Source organism: Leuciscus leuciscus (assembly GCF_965113295.1).
Source record: "Leuciscus leuciscus genome assembly, chromosome: 21".
NCBI lineage: Eukaryota > Metazoa > Chordata > Actinopteri > Cypriniformes > Leuciscidae > Leuciscus > Leuciscus leuciscus.
The window spans coordinates 35,134,774-35,156,305 of record NC_138745.1 but is presented as its reverse complement, the minus strand read 5'-3'; the positions used below and the strand labels follow the sequence as shown (position 1 = coordinate 35,156,305).

At 40.7% G+C, this 21,532-nt stretch overlaps 2 protein-coding genes across 7 annotated transcripts in view; both read left to right on the top strand.

Moving 5' to 3' along the window:
- LOC309485166 (uncharacterized protein) overlaps window positions 1–7,012 on the top strand; it is a 198,682-nt gene extending 191,670 nt beyond the window's left edge. For all 4 annotated transcript variants that reach the window (XM_082151835.1, XM_082151832.1, XM_082151833.1 and 1 more), the window contains 10 exons: window positions 1,015–1,203; window positions 1,308–1,597; window positions 2,458–2,729; window positions 4,154–4,273; window positions 4,386–4,570; window positions 4,974–5,134; window positions 5,499–5,744; window positions 5,991–6,153; window positions 6,332–6,434; window positions 6,573–7,012. In XM_082151835.1, the coding sequence (XP_082007961.1) occupies window positions 1,015–1,203; window positions 1,308–1,597; window positions 2,458–2,729; window positions 4,154–4,273; window positions 4,386–4,570; window positions 4,974–5,134; window positions 5,499–5,744; window positions 5,991–6,153; window positions 6,332–6,434; window positions 6,573–6,682 (1,839 nt within the window). In that variant the 3' untranslated portion in view covers window positions 6,683–7,012. The remainder of the gene's footprint in view (window positions 1–1,014; window positions 1,204–1,307; window positions 1,598–2,457; window positions 2,730–4,153; window positions 4,274–4,385; window positions 4,571–4,973; window positions 5,135–5,498; window positions 5,745–5,990; window positions 6,154–6,331; window positions 6,435–6,572) is intronic.
- An 11,560-nt stretch (window positions 7,013–18,572) lies between these two features.
- On the top strand, window positions 18,573–20,692 carry LOC309485221 (pancreatic secretory granule membrane major glycoprotein GP2-like). Of its 3 annotated transcripts, XM_082152000.1 has the most exons (5): window positions 18,575–18,864; window positions 19,404–19,505; window positions 19,828–20,073; window positions 20,267–20,429; window positions 20,672–20,692. In XM_082152000.1, the coding sequence occupies exons 3-5, from the start codon at window positions 19,877–19,879 to the stop codon at window positions 20,675–20,677; spliced, it is 366 nt and encodes a 121-aa protein (XP_082008126.1). In that variant the 5' UTR covers window positions 18,575–18,864; window positions 19,404–19,505; window positions 19,828–19,876; the 3' UTR covers window positions 20,678–20,692. The 3 variants fall into 3 exon arrangements, with proteins under 3 accessions (XP_082008124.1, XP_082008126.1, XP_082008125.1); XM_082151998.1 differs by lacking the exon at window positions 20,672–20,692 and having other exon boundaries at window positions 18,573–18,864; window positions 20,267–20,523; XM_082151999.1 differs by lacking the exons at window positions 18,575–18,864; window positions 20,672–20,692 and having other exon boundaries at window positions 19,402–19,505; window positions 20,267–20,523.
- Window positions 20,693–21,532: the final 840 nt, after the last annotated feature.

The window sequence follows — 21,532 nt, the reverse complement described above, 5'->3', positions numbered from 1 at the left end:
ACATTAACATGACTGGACAAAGAACTGGCCTCACACTTCAAGATTTTAAGCCCGATTTTGGGGCCTGATTTGCATCCAGCAACAATCTGGGTTGTCGAGGCTTGTCGCAACCGACTTTTTGTCCAAAAAAATCCTTAACTGTGTTGTCATTACGCATATTTTACTGCTCCCGATCGAGTCTGAGCCTCTCCAATCCCAAATTGTTAATATATATTTATTTATATTTATGACTCTTGATCGGGCTGCCTCCGACGGAATAACCGCGATATAATTTCAACCAGATGTTATGTGTTTTTATAAAAAGCAAAAAGCTTGCGCTGCAAAATGTATAAGCCGCATCTTTAGTGTCTTCTCAGCCAAGATTTCACCCCTATTCTTTCTCCTTTTATGGTTTTCGCGGTAAAATATAACACATGCCAGAAGATCCAGCTGACGACGTTGATCGTCCTCCATATTTGTTTTTCTTTTAAAGTCACATTTGATTACGCGATTTTCTGTGAGATCTCATATATGTGTAATTGCCACTGATGTGAAAATGTTGCTACAATTGGCAGGTGTGTGGTCCCGCGGTCTAGCCAAATCGTCTAGTGTCGACTTTTCTTTTAAAATAATTTAAGATTTGAAAATTCTTGTGTGTTCCAGGCCTTCACAGTGAAGTAATCAACAGAAACTGAAACTAACTATGGAAACAAACTAGCAGACATAAATCAGGCAAACGGAAATGTGGCAATCAATGAAAACGAACCCAAAACAAAACAGAACTAGACCATAACATAAAGTCTGCTGTTTTTTATATATATATATATATTTTATGCACCTTACCTTATTGTTTTGTATCCGACTAATGGGGGACAGCTGAGTTAACAGTCAAGTTTTGAATATGTTAACAAGTTTGACTGCAAACGTGTTTCATAAATACATGAAGATTCTTCGATTAATTAATGTATGCCATGTTTTATTTCTGTGTTGGAAGTGAAAGTAATAATGGAGACTGTGTATTGTTAATCCTACCAGGGCACGTGTTCGTATGAGATTGCCCAGACCTGTGGTAATGTTACGGACAGTGATCTGCAGTTCCGTGTAGTGGCCACCAACAGGCACCGGGGGAATATGGTGGTGTCATTTGTGTCTGCAGTGGATGTTTGGTTGTCTCAGCATGGACAGCAGATGCACATCACTATTGGGCAGAACAGGAGAGTTAAAGTAAGTTGCACTTCAAATTATATAAATTTGGTATACACTTCAATGTAAATTTTCTCTCAATTTCTCTCGTTTTCTTATGATGAAATTTTCTGATTCTCCTCCAGGTTGATGGAAATGCTATTGACACACCAGCCTATCAAATCAATGATCTTGTAGAGGTACACGAGGAGCAGGGATTTGTGATTCTAAATGCATTCAATGAATTCATTGTCCATTTTGATGGACATAGCAGCCTTCTAGTCAGAGTGAGTGAAAGATTCTCCGGATCTCTATGTGGAATGTGTGGAAATTTCAATGGTAACCCTGCGGATGACAAAGTGCTGCCCAGTGGAGAACTCGCTTCTGATGACATTTCCTTTGGCCACAGCTGGAAATCAGACACCAGCATTCCAGGGTAAGAACCGCAAGACTTTACATTTGTGACAAAAATGTGTCTCAGGTTTGTTTTGATAGAGTGGTGGACAGGGGAAAATGGCAAGGCACTTTCAAGGCAAGACCATGGGTTTGATTCCCAGAGAAAACATGAACTGATCAAATTTATTGAAAGCAATACACTCACTTTGTATAAAAGAGTCTGGCAAATGCAGAAAAGTAAATGGAGTGACAGAATGAAACACTGCATAAATGTATTTGCATAAATGCATTAAATGGTTTATTATTGACTGGCTCATGTTCCGGCTGAACAAAGAAGCCTTTCTGTATGAGTTTTGCATGATTTCCTTGTGTCAGGGTGGGTTTCCAATGGCATGCAGGTTAGGTCAATTGGATGCACTATATTTCCAATAAATTCTGAGTGTCCCAACCACTAAGGTTACACAAGCTACTGCACTCTAAGTGCCACTCAGTGTTACATCAGCTAAGGACTTTTAAAGGGTTATGTATCCGGTGTAAAAGCTGTGCCGAATAACTCTGTGGATGACTCCGCTCTGCCAACCCTTGAGTGGGAGAAACCAAAATAGAGAGAGAGAGAGAGAGAGTTGCTTCCAAATGTTGATTTCATGCTAATGTTCAATTTGTTTAATGTTAAACTTCTTTACTTTTGTTTGCTTTTTGTATTTTGTTGAGTCACCACTCAATGTCCAATGTAATGCCTCTCCTGAAAGATCTTGCTTCAAAACAAGTTGAGAAGCACTGCTTTAGTTTAAAATATTCATGAATAGGAAATTATGTTTGTTGTTCACCTGTAAACCCTTTCTTTATCCAAATGATGAAATAGTATAGGCAACTGACCTGAATTTTCCTTGTATTCTTCAGTTGTGGTGCCAGAGACCAGACCGGTAATGTTGATGAGTGTCCATCCAGGCAGAGGTATTCTGATCTCTGTGGTATTATCACCAACACCACTGGCCCCTTCCAGAACTGCCATCTTCATGTTGACCCGGCACCTTACTTCTACTCTTGTGTGTATGATCTGTGTCTCTACACACGTGCAAATGGCATGCTATGTTCAGCTGTTGAGGCCTATGAGACAGCTTGTACCATCTTGGAGAGACAGATCCCAGAATGGCGCTCGATTCTGCGGTGCGGTAAGTCAAAATCACATTTCAGCACAGATTATTTTGTCACCAGTGTTGCTAAAAATGTAGGCAGCTGAACTAAACTAAGAGCTAACCTTTAGAGAAAGAGACAATTAGGCAGACTTAGATTGGGTTAAAAGTATTCGTTGCTACATATTTTACATGCGGAGAACTTTGAGGACATTTATATGGAAATCTTAAACGTAAAGTAACAACCCCCCAGCAATTTAATTCTTATGGCCAGGTGGATGGAAAATGAATGTGAAAAACCCTGACTATCACTATCTTTTTGGATCTCAATGGGAAAATTATTAAAGTCGGCATGAAATCAAATTTGACAAATCTTCTTTTTATCTGTAATATTGTAGTGTTTATTATAAATGATTTATCTGTGCACTTCATTATTTTTAAAAAATTCATTTACCCTTATAATCTTTAATCAAATACATTACCCTTCCCTCCCCCCTCGAAACGACCTCTCTTCTCTTTCGGTCACGTGCCATGGCGAAAGGGTGCGGCCAGAGCCGATGATGGTGCGGCTATCGGTGTCGGTCTCGTTTTGAGTCAAGTCAAGTTATCAGTCAAGTTCACCCTCGAGAGCATCTCGAAGTGTCCGAATGGTAGGCTATCTATCTTATGTAAATCTAGTTATTTACTTATCGGACACGTCGAGATGCTCTCGAGGGTGAACTTGACTGATAACTTGACTGATAACGGGTGGTGGTGGCGCAATGGATAAGACACATGCCTTTGGTGTGAGAGACCCGGGTTTGAATCCACTGTGAGACACCAATGTGTCCCTGAGCAAGACACTTAACCCCTAGTTGCTCCAGAGGCGTGCGACCTCTGACATATATATAGCAATTGTAAGTCGCTTTGGATAAAAGCGTCAGCTAAATGAATAAATGTAAATGTAAACTTGACTTGACTCATCTTGGTTCGCGGGAGGCTCATATAAATATGGGCTGATTCCTGCCTGCAAATTTAGCTGCTCGTCCTCGTTCTCGTCGCCGGGCTCCTCAATAAAAAATCCTTCATGGGAGGGTAACGGTGGGGAGTCCGGTGGAGAGAAATCCTACACAACTGAATGTAAACTGGCATTCAAATCTGCCTCCATTTTGTTTGCAACGCCCAACCTCCAACGATCCAATCAATTCCCGAAGGACGAAATCAAGCCCCGCCCTACATTTTTTTTCTAATTTCAGAAGCCGTTTCACTCGGATATACGTCACAACAAGGAAAAAATGACAATCTCAACTTCCGTTTCATGCCGACTTTAAAAATAAAATTACCCATTTAATTCATTAGAGAAAAATACCTTGAGGAATACAGAGCAATAATCATTCAGGGGACTAGAATGTTAAGCTCTGATTCTGTTAACATGACTCAGTGTCTTTGTGTTGTATTTCATCTATCTGTGCTTTTCCTCTTAGATGTGAGAGATCGCTGTTCTGAACTCAGCTGCTCTGAGGATGAATGGTGTGGGAAGAAAAATGGTGTTTATGGCTGTTTATGTAACGATGACCAACCCAGACCACAACCTGACTCTTTTGGTTGGTATCATAAAAAAATTAAAAAATTGTCATTTGATACCTTTTTATTTATTTATTTATTATTCTGACAATCTTTTGCCTCTTTTTTATTTTTTATTTTTTTTAAACTCAGAGTTCTCAGAAACCTGTGAAAGCAGCTCTGGCTCCATATCTGTGTCTCGCTGTCAGCTCTTTGAGGCTGGTTTTCCAGCTGATGTCTTACACCTCAATGATCCCAGCTGCAAAGGAACGGTCCGGAATGGCAGAGTGGAATTCCATTTTGATGATGATGAACACATCTGTGGTACAAATCTTGTGGTAGGTTTAAATATGTATAATCTATTCAATACACAATCTAAATATTTGCAATGCCTGATATAACCAGAATAGTTTGTCCTCTTGGGGAATCTCTATGAGACTTTGAGAAGTATGTAGGGAGGTCTGTAAGGATACTGAATAATCAATCTGTAACAACCAAAGGAAGGTCCCAAACAGACCTCCCTACAGACTTCTTAAAGTCACAAAGAGATTCAGAGGGGAAGGATACACAATGCCATGCCACAAAAGAAACTGGAACTTCTCCACCATTAATACGTAACATGAAACCTTTTGGCTTTATATATATATATATATATATATATATATATATATATATATATATATATATATATATTGAATTCAGTTTAGACTAAATTACAAATGTTTTCTTTGTTGTCCACAGGCTAACGGCACCCACTTCATCTATGATAACTTTATTCTGGGGACACCGAGGTCAGAAGGTCTAATCATCAGCAGAGAGAAAATCCTGAAGCTTTCTTTCAGCTGTGCTTATCCTCAATCACAAACACTTTCCATGAATGTGGAAATCAACCCACTGGAGAGGTGGGAGTGGAACAGCACTATTTTTTAAAAGGGGTAGTTCACCAAAAACAGAAATTTTGTTTGTTAATATTTTTTTCCAAGGAACACACACATTTTTCTGGTCATATCTTTCAATGCAGTTAATCCCCATGGGGAATTTCAAGCTTAAGAAAAAAAAAAAAAAAAGAAAAAAAAAAAAGGTCCATATAACTCCTGAACTATATTCCAAATCTTTTTAGGTGAACTAATCCTTTTAGCAGAAAAATAAATGTATTTAAAAAGTAAATATATGGTTATATTCTCAAAACCAAGCATATCTATTTTAAACATAATTTTATCCATAAACATAATAGTTTTAACACAGATCTATCCATTATTTCATCAGCATGGTGAACAAGACTCTTCCCGCTGGTGAAGGCAGATATCAGGTCCGGATGATTCCATATGAGGATGATGAGTTTACCCGGCCCTTCACTGGTCGTGTGGATGCAGAGCTCGACCAGGAGATGCATGTGGAAGTTCGTGTTGAGGGGGTCGACAGCCGCCAGTTTGCCCTGGTGATGGACACGTGTTGGGCTACACCTGTGAATGATCCTGATTACAGCCTCCGCTGGGATCTCATCCTTTCAGAGTAAAGCAGGGATTTTTTAAAATTATTTTAAGCTTAGCCTTTACTCATTGTAAAATTTTTACTGAATAAATAATAATCATATCACCTTTAGGATTACATTACATGTTACATGTCTTTCAGTTTTTCAGGACTAAAGGAAAGTATTACATTTTTGAACATGGAATGCAAACATGTAATGATTTAAAGGAGATCACTCTGTATTGACTGTTTCAAAAAGAAATAATTTGTCATTATTGATATTCTCAGGTGTCCCAATCCAAATGACGACACAGTGGAGCTGCTGCAGAACGGCGTCTCGACATCCAGCCGTTTCTCCTTCAGGATGTTTATCTTCACTGCAAACTCCACTAAGCTTTACCTGCACTGTGCTGTTCACCTTTGCCTTCTGTCAAGCAATCGCTGCTCAACGGTGAGTTTAGTGTGCACTAATCGTGTGTCAGATTGTTCTGGTTCCTTCAGAAGGCTGAAAATCTGTTTTTGGCATTATATCGCCATCTAGAGTGAAGTAATCTGTGCGGATGCAGTAAGACACTGTTGAAGACTGTAAAAATCTCATCACATTCTGGTTATCCATTTTTAATCTTTAGAACTGTTCTTCTGGACACCACCGGAGAGAGGGCAGGTCTCTCGACTTCCATGACAGCGCTTTCATATCCCTGGGTCCTCTGGTTTGGTCTGAACGGAGCTCAGGTAAATGTTAATTTTAATAACCTTAATGCTTAATTTAATTTTTTTACTTATGTCAAATTTCTGTAAGATTTAATCCATATTTATTTTATTTTTTTTGCAACTTTACCATGCACTGAACCATGTCTTGTCCCCCTTCAGACATACTGATCCCAGAAAAAGTGCAAGTGTCCAGGGCACCAGGCCTGTGTGGTTCCTTGATCATTTTGATGGTTGCACTCCTTAATGCCTACACTTTGTTGTATGTTTAGACATACAATTACCTTTGAATTCTTTGATTATATATTTAAAAAAAATGTTGTTTGTCATATCTGATTTGTACACTGTACATTGGATTAGGAACAATTGGCATTGAACTTATAAATTGTTCTGCTTTGACTTGTATTTGCACCTAATAATAATGAGGACCCTTAAGTTTATGATGATAACTTTCTCTGTCTAGTATGGTAAAATAAGAATTAATTTGATTGCTTTCTTTATTTTCAATTGTACTTAAAATACTTAAAATATATTTTAAATACTCTATATATTTACTGCAACCACTGCTTTCAGCTATAACTGTGTATTATGAGGGGAAAAAATGCTTCCTTGCTAAATAAAAATATTTTTTTTGAAATCCTCATCCAGACTGTGATTATGTGAAACTGTCCGGTCCCTGTGTAATTTTATGATAGTATTAGGCCGTCTTGTCCTTCGACTGCTTCTAAGGACATGGATTTAAAGGTCTAATATTTTAAAAAATGTATTAACATTATCATATATCTCTGTGTGTGTTTTGCTTAAAATATAGGAAAATACATGTAGCCTACATACTTAAAATTAAGTTAGAACAGTAAATAAACACAAACCGAAGAAAAATAGGACTTGTGCTTTTGTTACTTTTGATAGGAAACAAAGCCTCGGCTTACAAATTCAGTTCAGTCAGTTTTATTATAAATTCAAACAACTTACCAAAAAAATTACTTTAGATAGGTTTTTTTCCTAAATGCACTATATTAGGTCTACATAGCATTTACTTAACCTGTACTTCACTTAAAGGTGCACTGTGGTGATGTTGCGAATTGAAACCAACAGAAGTTACGGTGGAGACAGGAAGTGATGTCGTCGTCTGAGACAGCAGAGAGTAGCCAGTTAAGCAATGATGTTTCTTTACAAAGATTAAGAAATTATGTTTACTTAATTATTCAGTAAAACAATATGTTATTGCTACTCGTTCATCATTGTGTCAGTGTTTTATTCGCTCACTTTAGCTAGCTTCTTTGCACGAAGAACAACATAGTAACTGTAGTATATGCGGCTGCATATAGGTAATTAAAGTAACTCAAGTCTGTGAGTATTGATGCTAGTTACATCAAGGTCCCGCTAGAGGGCAGTGTTATGTTGTGGATGGGTATAAGTTGTGGCCTCCGGTCTGGTGTATGTGTTCTAGTTGTAATAAACATGCACCGAGGCCGTCCTTTGAAGCATCAGCCTGAAGCACTATTTGCTGTTTTGGGTCAAAGAACCTTAGCACAGGAGCCTCAGTAAGGGCCTTTTTTAAGCTGTCCAATGCTGCATCATGCTCAGGCATCCATAGCCACTCTGAGTCTTTTCTTAGCAACTGTCTTAATGGGGCAGTCAGAACTGCCTCATTTCTTATGTACTGTGACAAGTATTTTGTCATGCCCAGCACTCCCTGGAGGCCTTTTTTGTCTTCTGGAGCGGGCATATTGACAATTGCTTTTACCTTTTCACTGTCCGGTTGAACGCCCTCTTCACTTATTACATGACCCATGTATTTCACCTTTGTGACTTTGTACTGTATTTTGTCTGCGTTGAACTTGATGTTCAATTCTTTGGCTCTGTCCATCACTTTTTTCAGAATTTCTGTGTGCTCTTTCTCATCAGCTGCTGCGATGATCATATCATCAGCAATCACATGCACACCAGTTATGTCACCGAATGCTTCACTGTTTTTTTGCTGGAACACCTCACTGGAAGATTTAAGGCCAAATGGAAGACGTTTGAACCTGAAGCGTCCCCAAGGTGTGTTAAAAGTGCACAGCAATGATGAAGCTTTGTCTAGCTTGATCTGCCAGTAACCGTCTTTTTCATCCAAAATTGTGAATACCTTGTTACCAGCCAGTTTGCTTTGTACGTCCTCAGGTGTTGGTATGGAATAGTGCTGGCGTCTAACTGCCCTGTTTAGTTCACGAGGATCAAGACATAGTCTAAGCGAGCCATTTTTCTTTTCAGTTACAACCAGACTGTTGACCCATTTTGTTGGCTCTATAACAGGCGCAATGACATCCGTCAGCACTAACTGATCCAGGGTTTCTTTTAGTCTGTCCATTATGGCCAGGGGAATCTTTCTACATCCGTGAACCACTGGAGGAACCTCTGGATCAAGGTGTATGTGATGCTCACCTGGGAATTCTCCTAGCCCTTGGAACACTTCTGGATATTGCTTCACCAGCTCCTCTTTTGAAGAAGGCACGGTTGCACTCACGGGCTCCACCCGCTTAACCAGATTCAGATGTTCACAGGCGGCTCTGCCTAGTATTGGTGGTGTTGACTGCTCCGTAACAAAAAACAACAGCCTTGATTCATTTTGTCCCTTGTGGCATTTCAAGAATACATAACCAGCTGGTCTGATCCTTGCGCCGCCATACGCCACTAACATGGTCTCTGTGGGCTTGAGCGTGACGTCACCAGGTAGCTTTCTGATTTGTTCAAGTGACAGGACATTTGCATCAGCACCAGTGTCTAGTTTGAATTCAATAGGGATCCCTCTGACAGTCATGGTTGTGCTCCACGTTTCTTCATTTTTACTAATTGCATTTATCTGTGTGCATTGCAGGGTCCCCATAAACAAACTATCAACAGCTTGGAGTGTCTGCACAGACTTCATCTTGCACATTTCTGCATAATGGTTGGCTTTGCCACACGCTCTGCATTTAGCCCCATATGCTGGACATAATCTTGGTGGGTGTGTCTGTCCGCATCTGTTACATGATCTTGATGTGCCATTGTCTTTCTCTTTTTTGTTGCGTAACGGTGAGACTTTAAAAGCCTTATTTTTGTGCTTTGCTCCTTTGATCATGTCAAATGCACTTCACTTTCTTTTTTCGCTGATGCCATTATGTTTATTCTTTCCTTGGCAATCTCTGATGCTCTGCATATGTCTATGGCCTTTTGTAGAGTCAGATTTGGTTCTCTCAGCAGTTTTTCTGTCACACTTTTGTCTGTCACACTAAAGACAATTTTGTCTCTTATCATATCGTCCTCAGACGCACCAAATTCACAATTTTTGCTTTTTTGTCTGAGTTCCGTAACAAACTTATCAATCTGCATCGGCTCTTGCATGATGCATGTCCAGAACTGATGTCTCTCAAACACCACATTCTTTTTAGGTGTGCAGTAGTTTCTGAAAGCTTCCAAAATTTGATCTACAGTCACTTCTTCTGGTGCTTCTTTTGCTATTTCAAAAGTGTTATAAATTTCTAGTGCCTCCTCACCTACTGAGTGTAGTAGAACTGCCACTTGAACTGTCGCACTCTTTTTAGAGAGCTCAGCTGCCGTCATGTACAACACGAACCTCTGCTCCCATTTGCGCCAGTTTTCGCTCACGTTGCCAGTCAATGTCATCGCTGAGGGTGGCTTGAAGTGCTCCATTTTTTGTCTGATGTGCACGTCACTTTTGCCTGAAGTCGTGTTTCAACTTTATATATTTTCACCCTTGCCGATGTCTTGATTATAACGTTGACGACAGCCCACACTTCTGACACCATATCATGTTCTTGTTATGTGGGTTTTGTTCATATAAACATCAGAGGAGAGCACTGTGACTGTTGATCGTCTTTAATACTGCAACTAGAACACATACACCAGACCGGAGGCCACAACTTATACCCATCCACAACATAACACTGCCCTCTAGCGGGACCTTGATGTAACTAGCATCAATACTCACAGACTTGAGTTACTTTAATTACCTATATGCAGCCGCATATACTACAGTAACGAAACGCGCTCTGAAGTAGTTTGTCCGTTAAGTGCTACTGGCTAATGTCAGCGCAAAATGGCTATTTCAATATAAGGGGACCCGCGGTGTATGTAGATAGAAATGGCTCATTCTAAGGTAATAAACACATAACGGTTCATTATGGTCTTTATACACCACTGAAAACATAGTTATGTATATGATATTACATTTCTGTCAACAGATCCTAAATATTACACAATGCACCTTTAAAGGCACTGTGGAAATAAATATTTAATATGCAAGCTTATTGCATTGCATATAGTCAGGCATGCTGATTTAGTATAGGCCATGCATGCCGGACTATATTCAATGCAATAAGCTTGCTTATTTAATATTTAATTCCACAGTGCTTTAAAAGGTGCATTGTGTCATATTTAAGAGGATCTATTGACAGAAATACAATATACAAAAAATTAAAAAAAATTAAACAAGTCAACTGCAGTTATGAAGCAGACTACTAGGTAGATTATATTATTAACTCTTTTCCCACCACTGACGGAAATGTACAGCTTTCCGTGTTTTCACTGATATGAGGTAGGGGGCGCTATTACACAACTTCTGAAAGAGTACTGAGTCTCCTGATTAAAGGGGTCATGAACTGAGAATTCAAATTTTCCTTGATCTTTTGACAGCTGAGAGTTTATTATACTATAAAAAATACCCTGTAGCCCAAGTTTTAAAACTCAAAACTTCCTTGTTATTACAAAAACTGCTTTTATTGAAACCATAGCCAGAAAATGACAAGATCTAAAAAGAGCAGACTTATTACGTCACAGGGCAGCGTAAACTTAGCCTGGTCCTACCAGAATCTCATACATTTCATTTGTACAGAGAATCTGGCCACTCTCCATTGATAAGCGTTAACTTCCTTGAAGGCGGGTACTCTGTTGAAGTTTAAAACCATTCACTAGTTGCGTTAATAGAATGTTGCCGACATCCGGTTTGATTCCGGTAATCCGTCCCACTTCCGCTCGCCTCATTCCTGAAAATGGCGTTGTTTTATACGAGAAGCCAGCAAGATCTACCTAGTTTATCATCAGTGACTTGCACCGGATTACTAACTCCTTTTCATCTGCTCCCAGGAGTAAAAGAGAGAAGGGGTTCAAAATGTACATTTCACAATTCATCGACAACTATGAAGGTACTTCATATCTTCACGGTGACAGCAGAGTTGGTAGACTACCGCTGACTAGAACTAGGGCGGGCTAGCAGTAGCTTGATGTTAAGTTACCTAAGCTAAATAAATCATCTATGGGAATTACAGGTTTTCCTCTTTGGCCATATCTCACATGATTATAGTAGATAGTTTTACCCTGTCACTTTCGTTTACATTTACACCTCTTTTTAGTCCGATTGAAAATCAATCCGTTCACAAGATCCTAACGTAACAAATTTCCCGCTTGATTGGAATATCGTATCAAATAGATGTGTACATACACACACTACCTCTATCAATCGGGTTAAGAAATGGATGTTTGATCGGACCCCCTTGGGTTAAAAGTGAGAAGGTGTCATGTAAACGGGGCTATTCTGTAAAAAAAAAAAACATTAAAAAGCCATTTTGCCTGTGATGTGCTTAGCTGTAAGTGCCTATCCTTTAACACCATGTTGGAGCAATCTTGCCATATCACTTTTGAGTGATTGTGCCTTGTAATTATTCCTAAACGGTCTTGATGCATCACTTAAATTATAATCAATGTGATGTTATCCCTAACTCAGTGTCAAACAAAGTGTCAGGCACAGGGAGAGTCAGTGTGCGAGCTATGTGCCACAGGTCCCTGAAGAAAAAGGAGAGACCTCACAACTTGAGAGTAGGATATAGTTCACATCACATTATACTGCACTTGCTAGGATTAAGGTTTGTTATGCGTGAGTAGTAACTTTTTCTTCTGTTTTCTTCCTAGATTGTCCTTGAAGACTCCTCCCCAGTGCAGCTGTATGAGACGGTGTGCTCGTGTTCTGCTGGCAAGGCACTCCTTTTTCAGACGGCGACCTACTCTCAGCTCCGCCTCCTTGCTGTGACCCCAGCTGGCACAAGCCAAGGACTATGGTAATTTTCAGAGCATTATTATTAGTAGACACATGTGCAGGGTGTAGTTTGTCACCACGTCCATCAGTGCTGATGTCCCGCTGGTCGAGTCAGCTTTGGGCAAAGTTCAGGAGGGCAGCCTGATATCATGTTACTCCACACTGGAGCTCCTCCACGCCCACCTCTGCCCTTGGATGGCTAAAGATTGGAGCCCACTTGTTGCCAGTTTGTGTGCAGTCTCCACCAGCAACTGCATCTGCAATCTCTACAGACCAACTTGGAAATGGCAAGGGGGATTGCAACTTGGAGTGGCATCGGGTTAGAAAGATGAGATTAACATCTTCTCACTTTAGGGAGGTTTGTCATGTTCGTGGTCAGACATCAGCAGAACATCTCACTGAAAGACTGCTCAGGGGTGTGGCCCAAACATCGGCCATTAAAAGAGGTCTGGCATTGGAGCCACAGGCCATTCAAGAGTACTGTAAAATGAAGAACAACAGCTACTGGCCTTGTGGCTTCGTCATACACCCTGATGCCCCCTGTTTAGGATCTTGTCCCGATTGTATTGTTTTTGACCCCACAGACAATCCAGCCTTTGGCCTGTTGGAGGTAAAATGCCCCAATGTCAAGAGTTATGTTGACTGCAAATACCTAAAGCTCCACAATGACTCCATAAAGCTGAAAAAGCAGCACAGTTACTACTGGCAGGTCCAAGGGCAACTCCTGCTGACAGGTATGAACTGGTGAGACTTTGTTTTTGCAAAGGAGGAAATGGTCATTCAAAGGATCTACAAGGACCCAGAGGTGGCTGCAGTCATTAGGGAGAAGGGGGATTTTTTTCTTTTTCTACTTTTACTTATCATGTTCCATGAAAACATGAATCACCCCATTCTCCCTAGGTACATGTTTGTGTAAAATTGAATCTCATAGTTCTCATTACAAAGTACACATGCACATGTCTGTAAATTGTTTCATGTTTATTATGCATATAGTTATCATTACAAACCTACACAAGGTGACTTTTGATGATGTATATAGTTTTCATTACAACCCTATACAAGGTGCCTTTTGCTGATGTATATAGTTTTCATTACAAACTTATACAAGGTGCCTTGTTATTGTTAAGTGTTCAGCTCAAAGACAGATGCCGCTCTTTCTGTGTGCAGTTAAATGTCAACAGTTCTCTACAAGCCCATGATGTGTAAGTCATACAGTTGTGTATAACTAAAATATACATGCCTGTAGCATGCTTGTGCATATACAGTAGTTATCACTACAAACCTATACATGGTGCCTTATGTTAGAGTTTTTCTCGATTGCTTAAACACGTTTCTTGAAACTATGCCTCGTATTCTCAAAACTGTAAACACAAATCCATAACATCTCACCCAGTTCCCCAAACATCCTATTTTCAGGTCAAAATGAAGCTCTACACTCAAAACCATTCACTCTTGCTGAAAAACCAAACTTTGCCATTAGACAGGACACACAAGCCCTCAAAATCACACACACTACAACATAGTCTAACACACTGGTGCAATAAATTCAAAACAACATTTCCAAAACTGGTAAGTTATGTTGCTTGTGGTTCCCCCCCTCACAAACATTGGCACATTTGTATTTATTCATGTACTACACAGTACAACACACCACAAGCAACATAACTTACCAATTTTGGAAATGTTGTTTTGAATTTATTGCACCAATGTGTAAGACTATGTTGTAGTGTGTGTGTTTGTGACTGCTTGTGTGTGATGTCTGAGGGCAAAGTTTGGTTTTCAGCAAGAGTGAATGGTTTTGAGTTGGGTGAGACGTTATGGATTTGTGTTTACTGGTTTGAGAATACGAGGCATAGTTTCAAGAAATGTGTTTAAGCAATCGAGAAAAACGTAAAAAAAAAATAAATAAAAAAAAAAAATATATAATTGTCAGTGTAACAGAGACTCAACCTGAGTGGAAATTTTTAATTTCTAAATTCCCTGATGTGTGGCCAAAAGACAAATATAAACAAAGATCTTTAATTTCTGGCAAAGTCTTAAGCTGGGCTAGAGTTAAAAGATAGTAGAAGACTGAAACTATTTTACAAGTTTATGAAAATGCAGTTCCCTTTCAAGGGAACTCGAGCTGCGTCGAGACGCGGTGGGAACGCCCTGCGTGATTGCGTCGTGAAGCACGTGTATAATCAGTCCAATGGAAAGACGAGACGTCATAGGCGGGTGACGTCATCGACCAGGAAGCTATAAAGCACCCCTGCGACAGACCGCGGCAGCTTCTGTGCCTTTGGTAAGCGATCTGTGTATTCTGTCCTTGTCATATTTATTGTTGTCTGTTAAGTTGCAATATATATATATATATATTATGGCAAAAGAGAGCAAGCAAGCGTTGTGTTGTTCCCTCCCCACGTTATATCACGGGTGGGGACACACACTTCAGCTTTGTGTTGCTTGTTTGGGAGTGGAGCATGCCAACAGTCAGTTCTCGAGGGGGCTGACTGTGAGCATTGCGAGAAGCTGTCCGTGAGGACGCTCCGCTCCCGCCGGCCGTTCTTCGAGGAGGACGGTTCGGTGCGCGCGCCCCGAGGCGCGGGTCCCGCTGCTGCCGAGGCACGCCGTCGACACGCATCTTGGCGATCGCAAATGGTTCTAACAAACACCTGTTCGATCCACGTGCCTTATCTCGGGGAGAAGCACGCTCTGCGGTTTCTCCTCCCCGGGATGAGGCACTCATGCTGCGATTTCCAGTTCCGAGGAATTGGTATCGTTAGTGTTTTTGTTTAAAAAATAAATAAATAAAAGAAAAAAAATATCAAAATAAGGCAGATGTTTATGAGTTTTCAATAAATAAATAAGTCAGCTCATAACTCTGTTGAATAAAGAGGAGCTTATAAAAGGAGGTTTTATATAATACTGTTGCTAAGTTAAAATATTACTGGCCAGCCGAACATATATGAGAGTGAAAATAAAAGGAAAACTCTATATCTCAGCCTCCTCGTCGGGGAGTGCCGTTTTTTCCCTATCTCCACACTGAGGTGTCGAGATCGTGGAATAAACTGGTTTCTGTTTATGTGTTTTATCCCTAAACTTCTACTATAGTAATGTTATGGGTATTAAGTATCATGGTATGACAGTGCCTCGGGTTAAAGAGACGCTTGCGAGCTATCTCTCTCCCGTGTTGGCGTCATCATAACCCCGACGTTACCCACCAGCCACCATAAATAATAGATAAATATTATTAGGCAGCACTGGTAGGTAAAGTATATAAGCATGGATGAATGTGAGGATGTAACAGCACTGACGCTATTCGAGAATTGCGTCGCGCAACAGATAAACTATACCGGGGAGGGACGGTTTCGAGAAATCGTTTCTCCTCGGCGTCCTCTGGGTGGCGACTCTCTGAGGAGGGTCGCAGCATTGCCAGTTCGGTTGTTTCCTGCTGGTGGCCACGGAGTGTTATATTTATATTTATATATATATATCGTTTTTCTGATGTAAAGAAAAATTAAGATAAAATATCTTTTCTTCTGGACGCTCCGCTTTCAAAAAAACGAAGAAATAAACTCTTCAGCGGCGTTCCAAAGGTTCTTCCTCACCGATCTAACGTTCCTGAGACTGCTGGGCGGGAGCAGTCTCAGCATACTTAAGCTCCTCGCAGCATAGAGTGCGGCAAAACAAAGATTCGCCATTCGGGCTCATCCACAATCGATGGGGACCTGGGTGGCGGTCACAGTCTAGCCAGTTAGAGATATGCAAGATCTGAGGACTGTTTTATCTCTAAAATAGCTAAAAATGGAAGAAGCCCTGACGCCGAGGTTGCAGGCTTCTGAGGGTGGTCCCCTCCGGGGTAGGGACGGTTTTGAGAAATCGTTTCTCCTCGGCGCCCTCTGGGGTGCGACTCTCTGAGGAGGGTCGCAACGCTGGCTGTTCGGTTTTCCTGCCGGTTCGCCGTTTCAGGACACCGAGGTGTCAGCGTCCCCAAACGACGTAGAGCAGTCAGTTCGGTTTCCCTGCCGGTTCGCCGTTTCAGGGCGCTGAGGTGCCTGCTTTTTCCAATGATCCTCCGAGGAGGGTCGTAGGAACAAAGCTAGTTAGAGGTAGGCAAGATCTGAGGACTGTCGTTATCTCTAATAAAACTTAGACAAGAAGTCCTGACGCTGAGGCCATCAGGCTTCTGAAGGTTCCTCCGGGGCAGGGACGGTTTTGAGAAATCGTTTCTCCTCGGCACCCTCTGGGGTGCGACTCTCTGAGGAGGGTCGCAGCGCTCCCAGTTCGGTTGTTCCCTGCCGGTTCTCCGTTCAGGGCACCGAGGTGTCAGCGTCCCCATACGATCCTCCGAGGAGGGGCGTAGAATGGTCAGTTCGGTTGTTCCCTGCCGGTTCGCCGCTTCAGGGCACCAAAGTGACTGTTCAACCAAATCCAGAGGCCAGTCTCGAAAGACTGGTTCCCCTAGTAGAATTTCTGGCAGCGTGGAAACTACTGCCACATATTTCTCAGTGGGTCCTGCACACTATAGAAAAGGGTTTCAGAATTCAGTTCGGTTCTCGTCCGCCCAGATTTCTAGAGGTCCTCCCCACAGTGGTGGACCCCGAGCAGGCTCTGGTTATGGAGCAGGAAGTACTGACACTTCTGCAAAAGGAGCTATAGAAGGGGTTTCTCCTCCCAGCAGACAGTCAGGGTTTTACAGCCGTTACTTCATTGTTCCGAAAGAGGATGAGGGGTTGCGTCATATTCTAGACCTGCGTCAATTAAACAGCAGGTTTCAGAATCTCAAGTTCAAAGTATGCTTACGCTAAAATTGTGTCACAGATTCAGTCCGAGGACTGGTTTGTCACAATAGACTTGAAGGACGCTTACTTATCTATCCATCCTCATCACAGGAGGTTCCTGAGGTTTGCTTTCGGGGGCGAAGCATACCAGTATTGGGTTCTTCCCTTCGGCCTAGGTTTATCACCCCGCATCTTTACAAAATGCGTGGATGCAGCTCTGGCTCCTCTGAGACTCCAGGGCATTCGCGTATTATACTTTATCGACGATTGGTTGATTTTAGCTCAGTCCGAGCAGTTGGCAGTTCGGCATCGAGATGTCGTTCTGTCTCACATAAAGAGGTTGGGGTTGTGGCTCAACGCCAAGAAGAGTGTGCTCCTCCCAGCTCAGAGGACCACTTTTCTGGGTGTTTTATGGGATTCGACAATAATGCAAGCATTCTACCAGGAGTATGGCTGCCTCTAAGGCTTTATTATCAGGAGTTTCACTCTATGACATCTGTAATGCGGCAGGCTGGTCCTCACCGCTTACATTTGTTGGATTTATCCACTCCAGGGCCTAGGGTGCTTGTTTCCTAGTGTGCGCATGGTCTTCATACAGAACAGGCATTTGTCATATGGCGTAGTGGGTATAGGGTTCCCACCGCGTCTCGACGCAGCTCGAGTTCCCTTGAAAGGGAACGTCTCAGGTTACGTATGTAACCCTGGTTCCCTGAGAGGGAACGAGACCCTGCGTCGCCTTGCCATACTCCCTGCATGCCTGTGATCGACTTGCTTCGGCTTTCAGAAGCTGCCGCGGTCTGTCGCAGGGGTGCTTTATAGCTTCCTGGTCGATGACGTCACCCGCCTATGACGTCTCGTCTTTCCATTGGACTGATTATACACGTGCTTCACGATGCAATCATGCAGGGCGTTCCCACCGCGTCTCGACGCAGCGTCTCGTTCCCTCTCAGGGAACCAGGGTTACATACGTAACCTGAGACGTTACCAGTCCTGAATGACCAAGAGTCTCTCTCTCTCTCTCTCTCTCTCTCTCTCTCGAAAATCATAGAGACAGAGATGTTAAAGAAATGATTGCCATTCAGGGGGCAATTTGTAGTTATTATTTATTTATTTATTTTAAACCGAATTACTTTAAAGAGGGCTTTAAAATAATATTACAAATCTTAAATGATAAAAGTGACATATTTGACTAATTTATTCTATGACCAGTAACCTTTTTGTCTCATCTTATATATTGCTGCTTTGAGTATGTCTAATTGATTTTAGTGATTAAATACTTCTGTTATTAACCTGTCTCCATGTTTTAACACTGTTAGGCAACTTAATGGATGGTGTCTCTTGAATGCACATTTCCTAAGCTCGAGAAAACACCTGATTCTGTTACCAGCGGTTACCAGTGTACACGAGGTGATTTATCAATGACGGGTAAGATCCTCTTTGGCCAAACAGGGGGCAACCTAAGGCAGGGGGTCACCGCCGCCACTCGTCATCTACCCTGATGGAAGGTGTTTTATGTGAGATGGCTATGAGTATGAGAGTGGAGCGGATGACTGTGTAGGGCTACAAACAAGGACCCATATATCCATGGGTCCTCTGGTGTTGTCTGCAGGGAACACAGGTGAACATTTAATTTATCTTAATCATTTGTAAATAAAGGTTTCTGTTGGTTTCTATTGTGAATACATTACATTTCACTGCATTGCATTTATTATATTCCCTGATACTTGTTCCTCTGATGAGTGTCCTGACACACTTTTAGTTTAGTACCACAACATTTTACATGCATATTGTTTAATGCCATTTTAATTGGCCACACTGGTTTTGGGTTTCTAAATGTTTCTTTATTTCATAACTGTCATTTGATGTAGCATAATGGATTTATTGTTTAATAATTTGCATTAATTGTTACTACATTAATACATAGTTCAAAAGTGCCTAATGTTACTGAAAGAAATGTCGACCCAGGACGAGCTATAGGACTGTGAAGCTTTGGGAGTGTTTTTATAAATTCTAATTATATAACTATAATCAAGCCAAAACGAAATAAAATAAAAATGAAAACAAAAGTAAGTGTTTGGCTCACGTAACTCTCTCATTAGAATCAAAATGTTTCAACATTTGCGATGTATTTGGATGCTAAACTATTCTTTATCATAGGCTTTGTACTTCACTCACATTCCAATATCGACGGAAAAAATCATCCTCTTCACACGTGCAAAAATGTGCTTGGAAACATCAGAGCACTGCTTACTGTGAATGGTACGAATTGTAGCCTACTACTGACTATTTAAACAGAGCAGTGTACTTTTTATATTTTAGGTTGACTATTTTATTACTATATTTTATTAAGGCTATAATGAACAGGCTGCGATGTCAAGATTGCAATGCTGGAATGTGTGTGTGTGTGTGTGTGTGTGTGTGTGTGTGTGTGTGTGTGTGTGTGTGTGTGTAAAGTCAATATATTCTAAAATTCTCTAATATTTAGTAATAGTAATATTTAATAATCTCATATATGGTTTACGCAGAATTTTACCCATAAAACAAAGTAGTTTTAACAAAAATCTATCCATCATTTCAACAGCATTGTGCACAGGACTCTTCCCGCTGGTGAAGGCAGATATCAGGTCCGGATGATTCCATATGAGGATGATGAGTTTACCCGGCCCTTCACTGGTCGTGTGGATGCTGAGCTCGACCAGGAGATGCATGTGGAAGTTCGTGTTGAGGGGGTCGACAGCCGCCAGTTTGCCCTGGTGATGGACACGTGTTGGGCTACACCTGTGAATGATCCTGATTACAGCCTCCGCTGGGATCTCATCCTTTCAGAGTAAAGCAGGGCTTCTTTCTATTATTTTAAGCCTATAGCCTTAACTCAATGTAACATTTGAATAAATAATACTCATAAAACTTTTAGCATAGCCTTACATGCTTTGTCTTTCAGTATTTCAGAACTAAAGCATGAGATCATTTGAAACAGTTAATACAAAAGTGAAAGCATTTGTCATTATTGATATTCTCAGGTGTCCCAATCCAAATGACGACACAGTGGAGCTGCTGCAGAACGGCGTCTCGACATCCAGCCGTTTCTCCTTCAGGATGTTTATCTTCACTGCAAACTCCACTAGGCTTTACCTGCACTGCGCTGTTCACCTTTGCCTTCTGTCAAGCAATCGCTGCTCAATGGTGAGTTTACAAAACCTCTCATAATTCATACATTGTTGATACATTTTCAAGAGAAGCTTTAGTAGTGTAGTTGTGAAATTATTTTTCAATGTGTTGAATATCAATTTAATAGCCAATGTCCCTCTCTGTCTGTTTTTCTGTCTGTGTGTGTAATAAATATATATATATATATATATACTGTATATATATATATATATATAATGATCCTTAAATGATCCTGAAAATTCAGCTTTGCATCACAGAAATAAATGATAATTTAAAGTCTAATAAATTGAAAACCAATTATTTTAAATTGTAATAATATATCACAATATTACTTTTTTTTTTTTTCTGTATTTTTGATCAAATAAATGCAGGCTTGATGAGCAGAAGAAACTTCTTTCAAAAACATAAAAAATAGTAATGTGTCCAAACTTTTGGCCTGTAGTGTACTTATATATGGAGTATCTATAGTAAAATTTGATGGGTAAATGCAAAGGTTTATGAATCTGCATAACCCTTATTGATCAAACACTAATAAATAAGGTTGGTATATTTTAAGGTTTAGGGCCAGATTTACTAAACAGGTCAAATAAGTGTGAGACACACTAAAGAACACAGATGCAGTCAGTTAAATTCCATAATAACCAATGCAGTCTATACAAAATTGTGTGAAAATTTGTGTAGGGCTACAAACAAGCAGAGCCACTGATAATCAGGTGCGTGTAATCTAACAACACGGGTGCAAAATGGGTTAAGACATGCTTTTTGGAGCAGTAAATAATGGAGTAAATACCAATAAATTGACTAGCACAAACTTTAGTAAATCACATTACATGATTCATTATACTGTAGAACTCTCCTCCCATACATTTTGTGTCTGAAAGATAAACCCCTACAAATGCATATGCAAAAAAGTCAGCAGCAAAAATATCAGTGTCTACATCCTTTCATCACTAATTCTTCACTGCGAGTCTTTGGTAAATCCTGACAGTATATATTTTTTTTATGTTGTAAAATAATGCTTCTGACACAGAGCTTCAGTACACAGCCATGCTCAATACTTTTTACTAAATACATACTGCCAAGCACATAGAAAGTAGGAGGGGACATAGGTACAACTA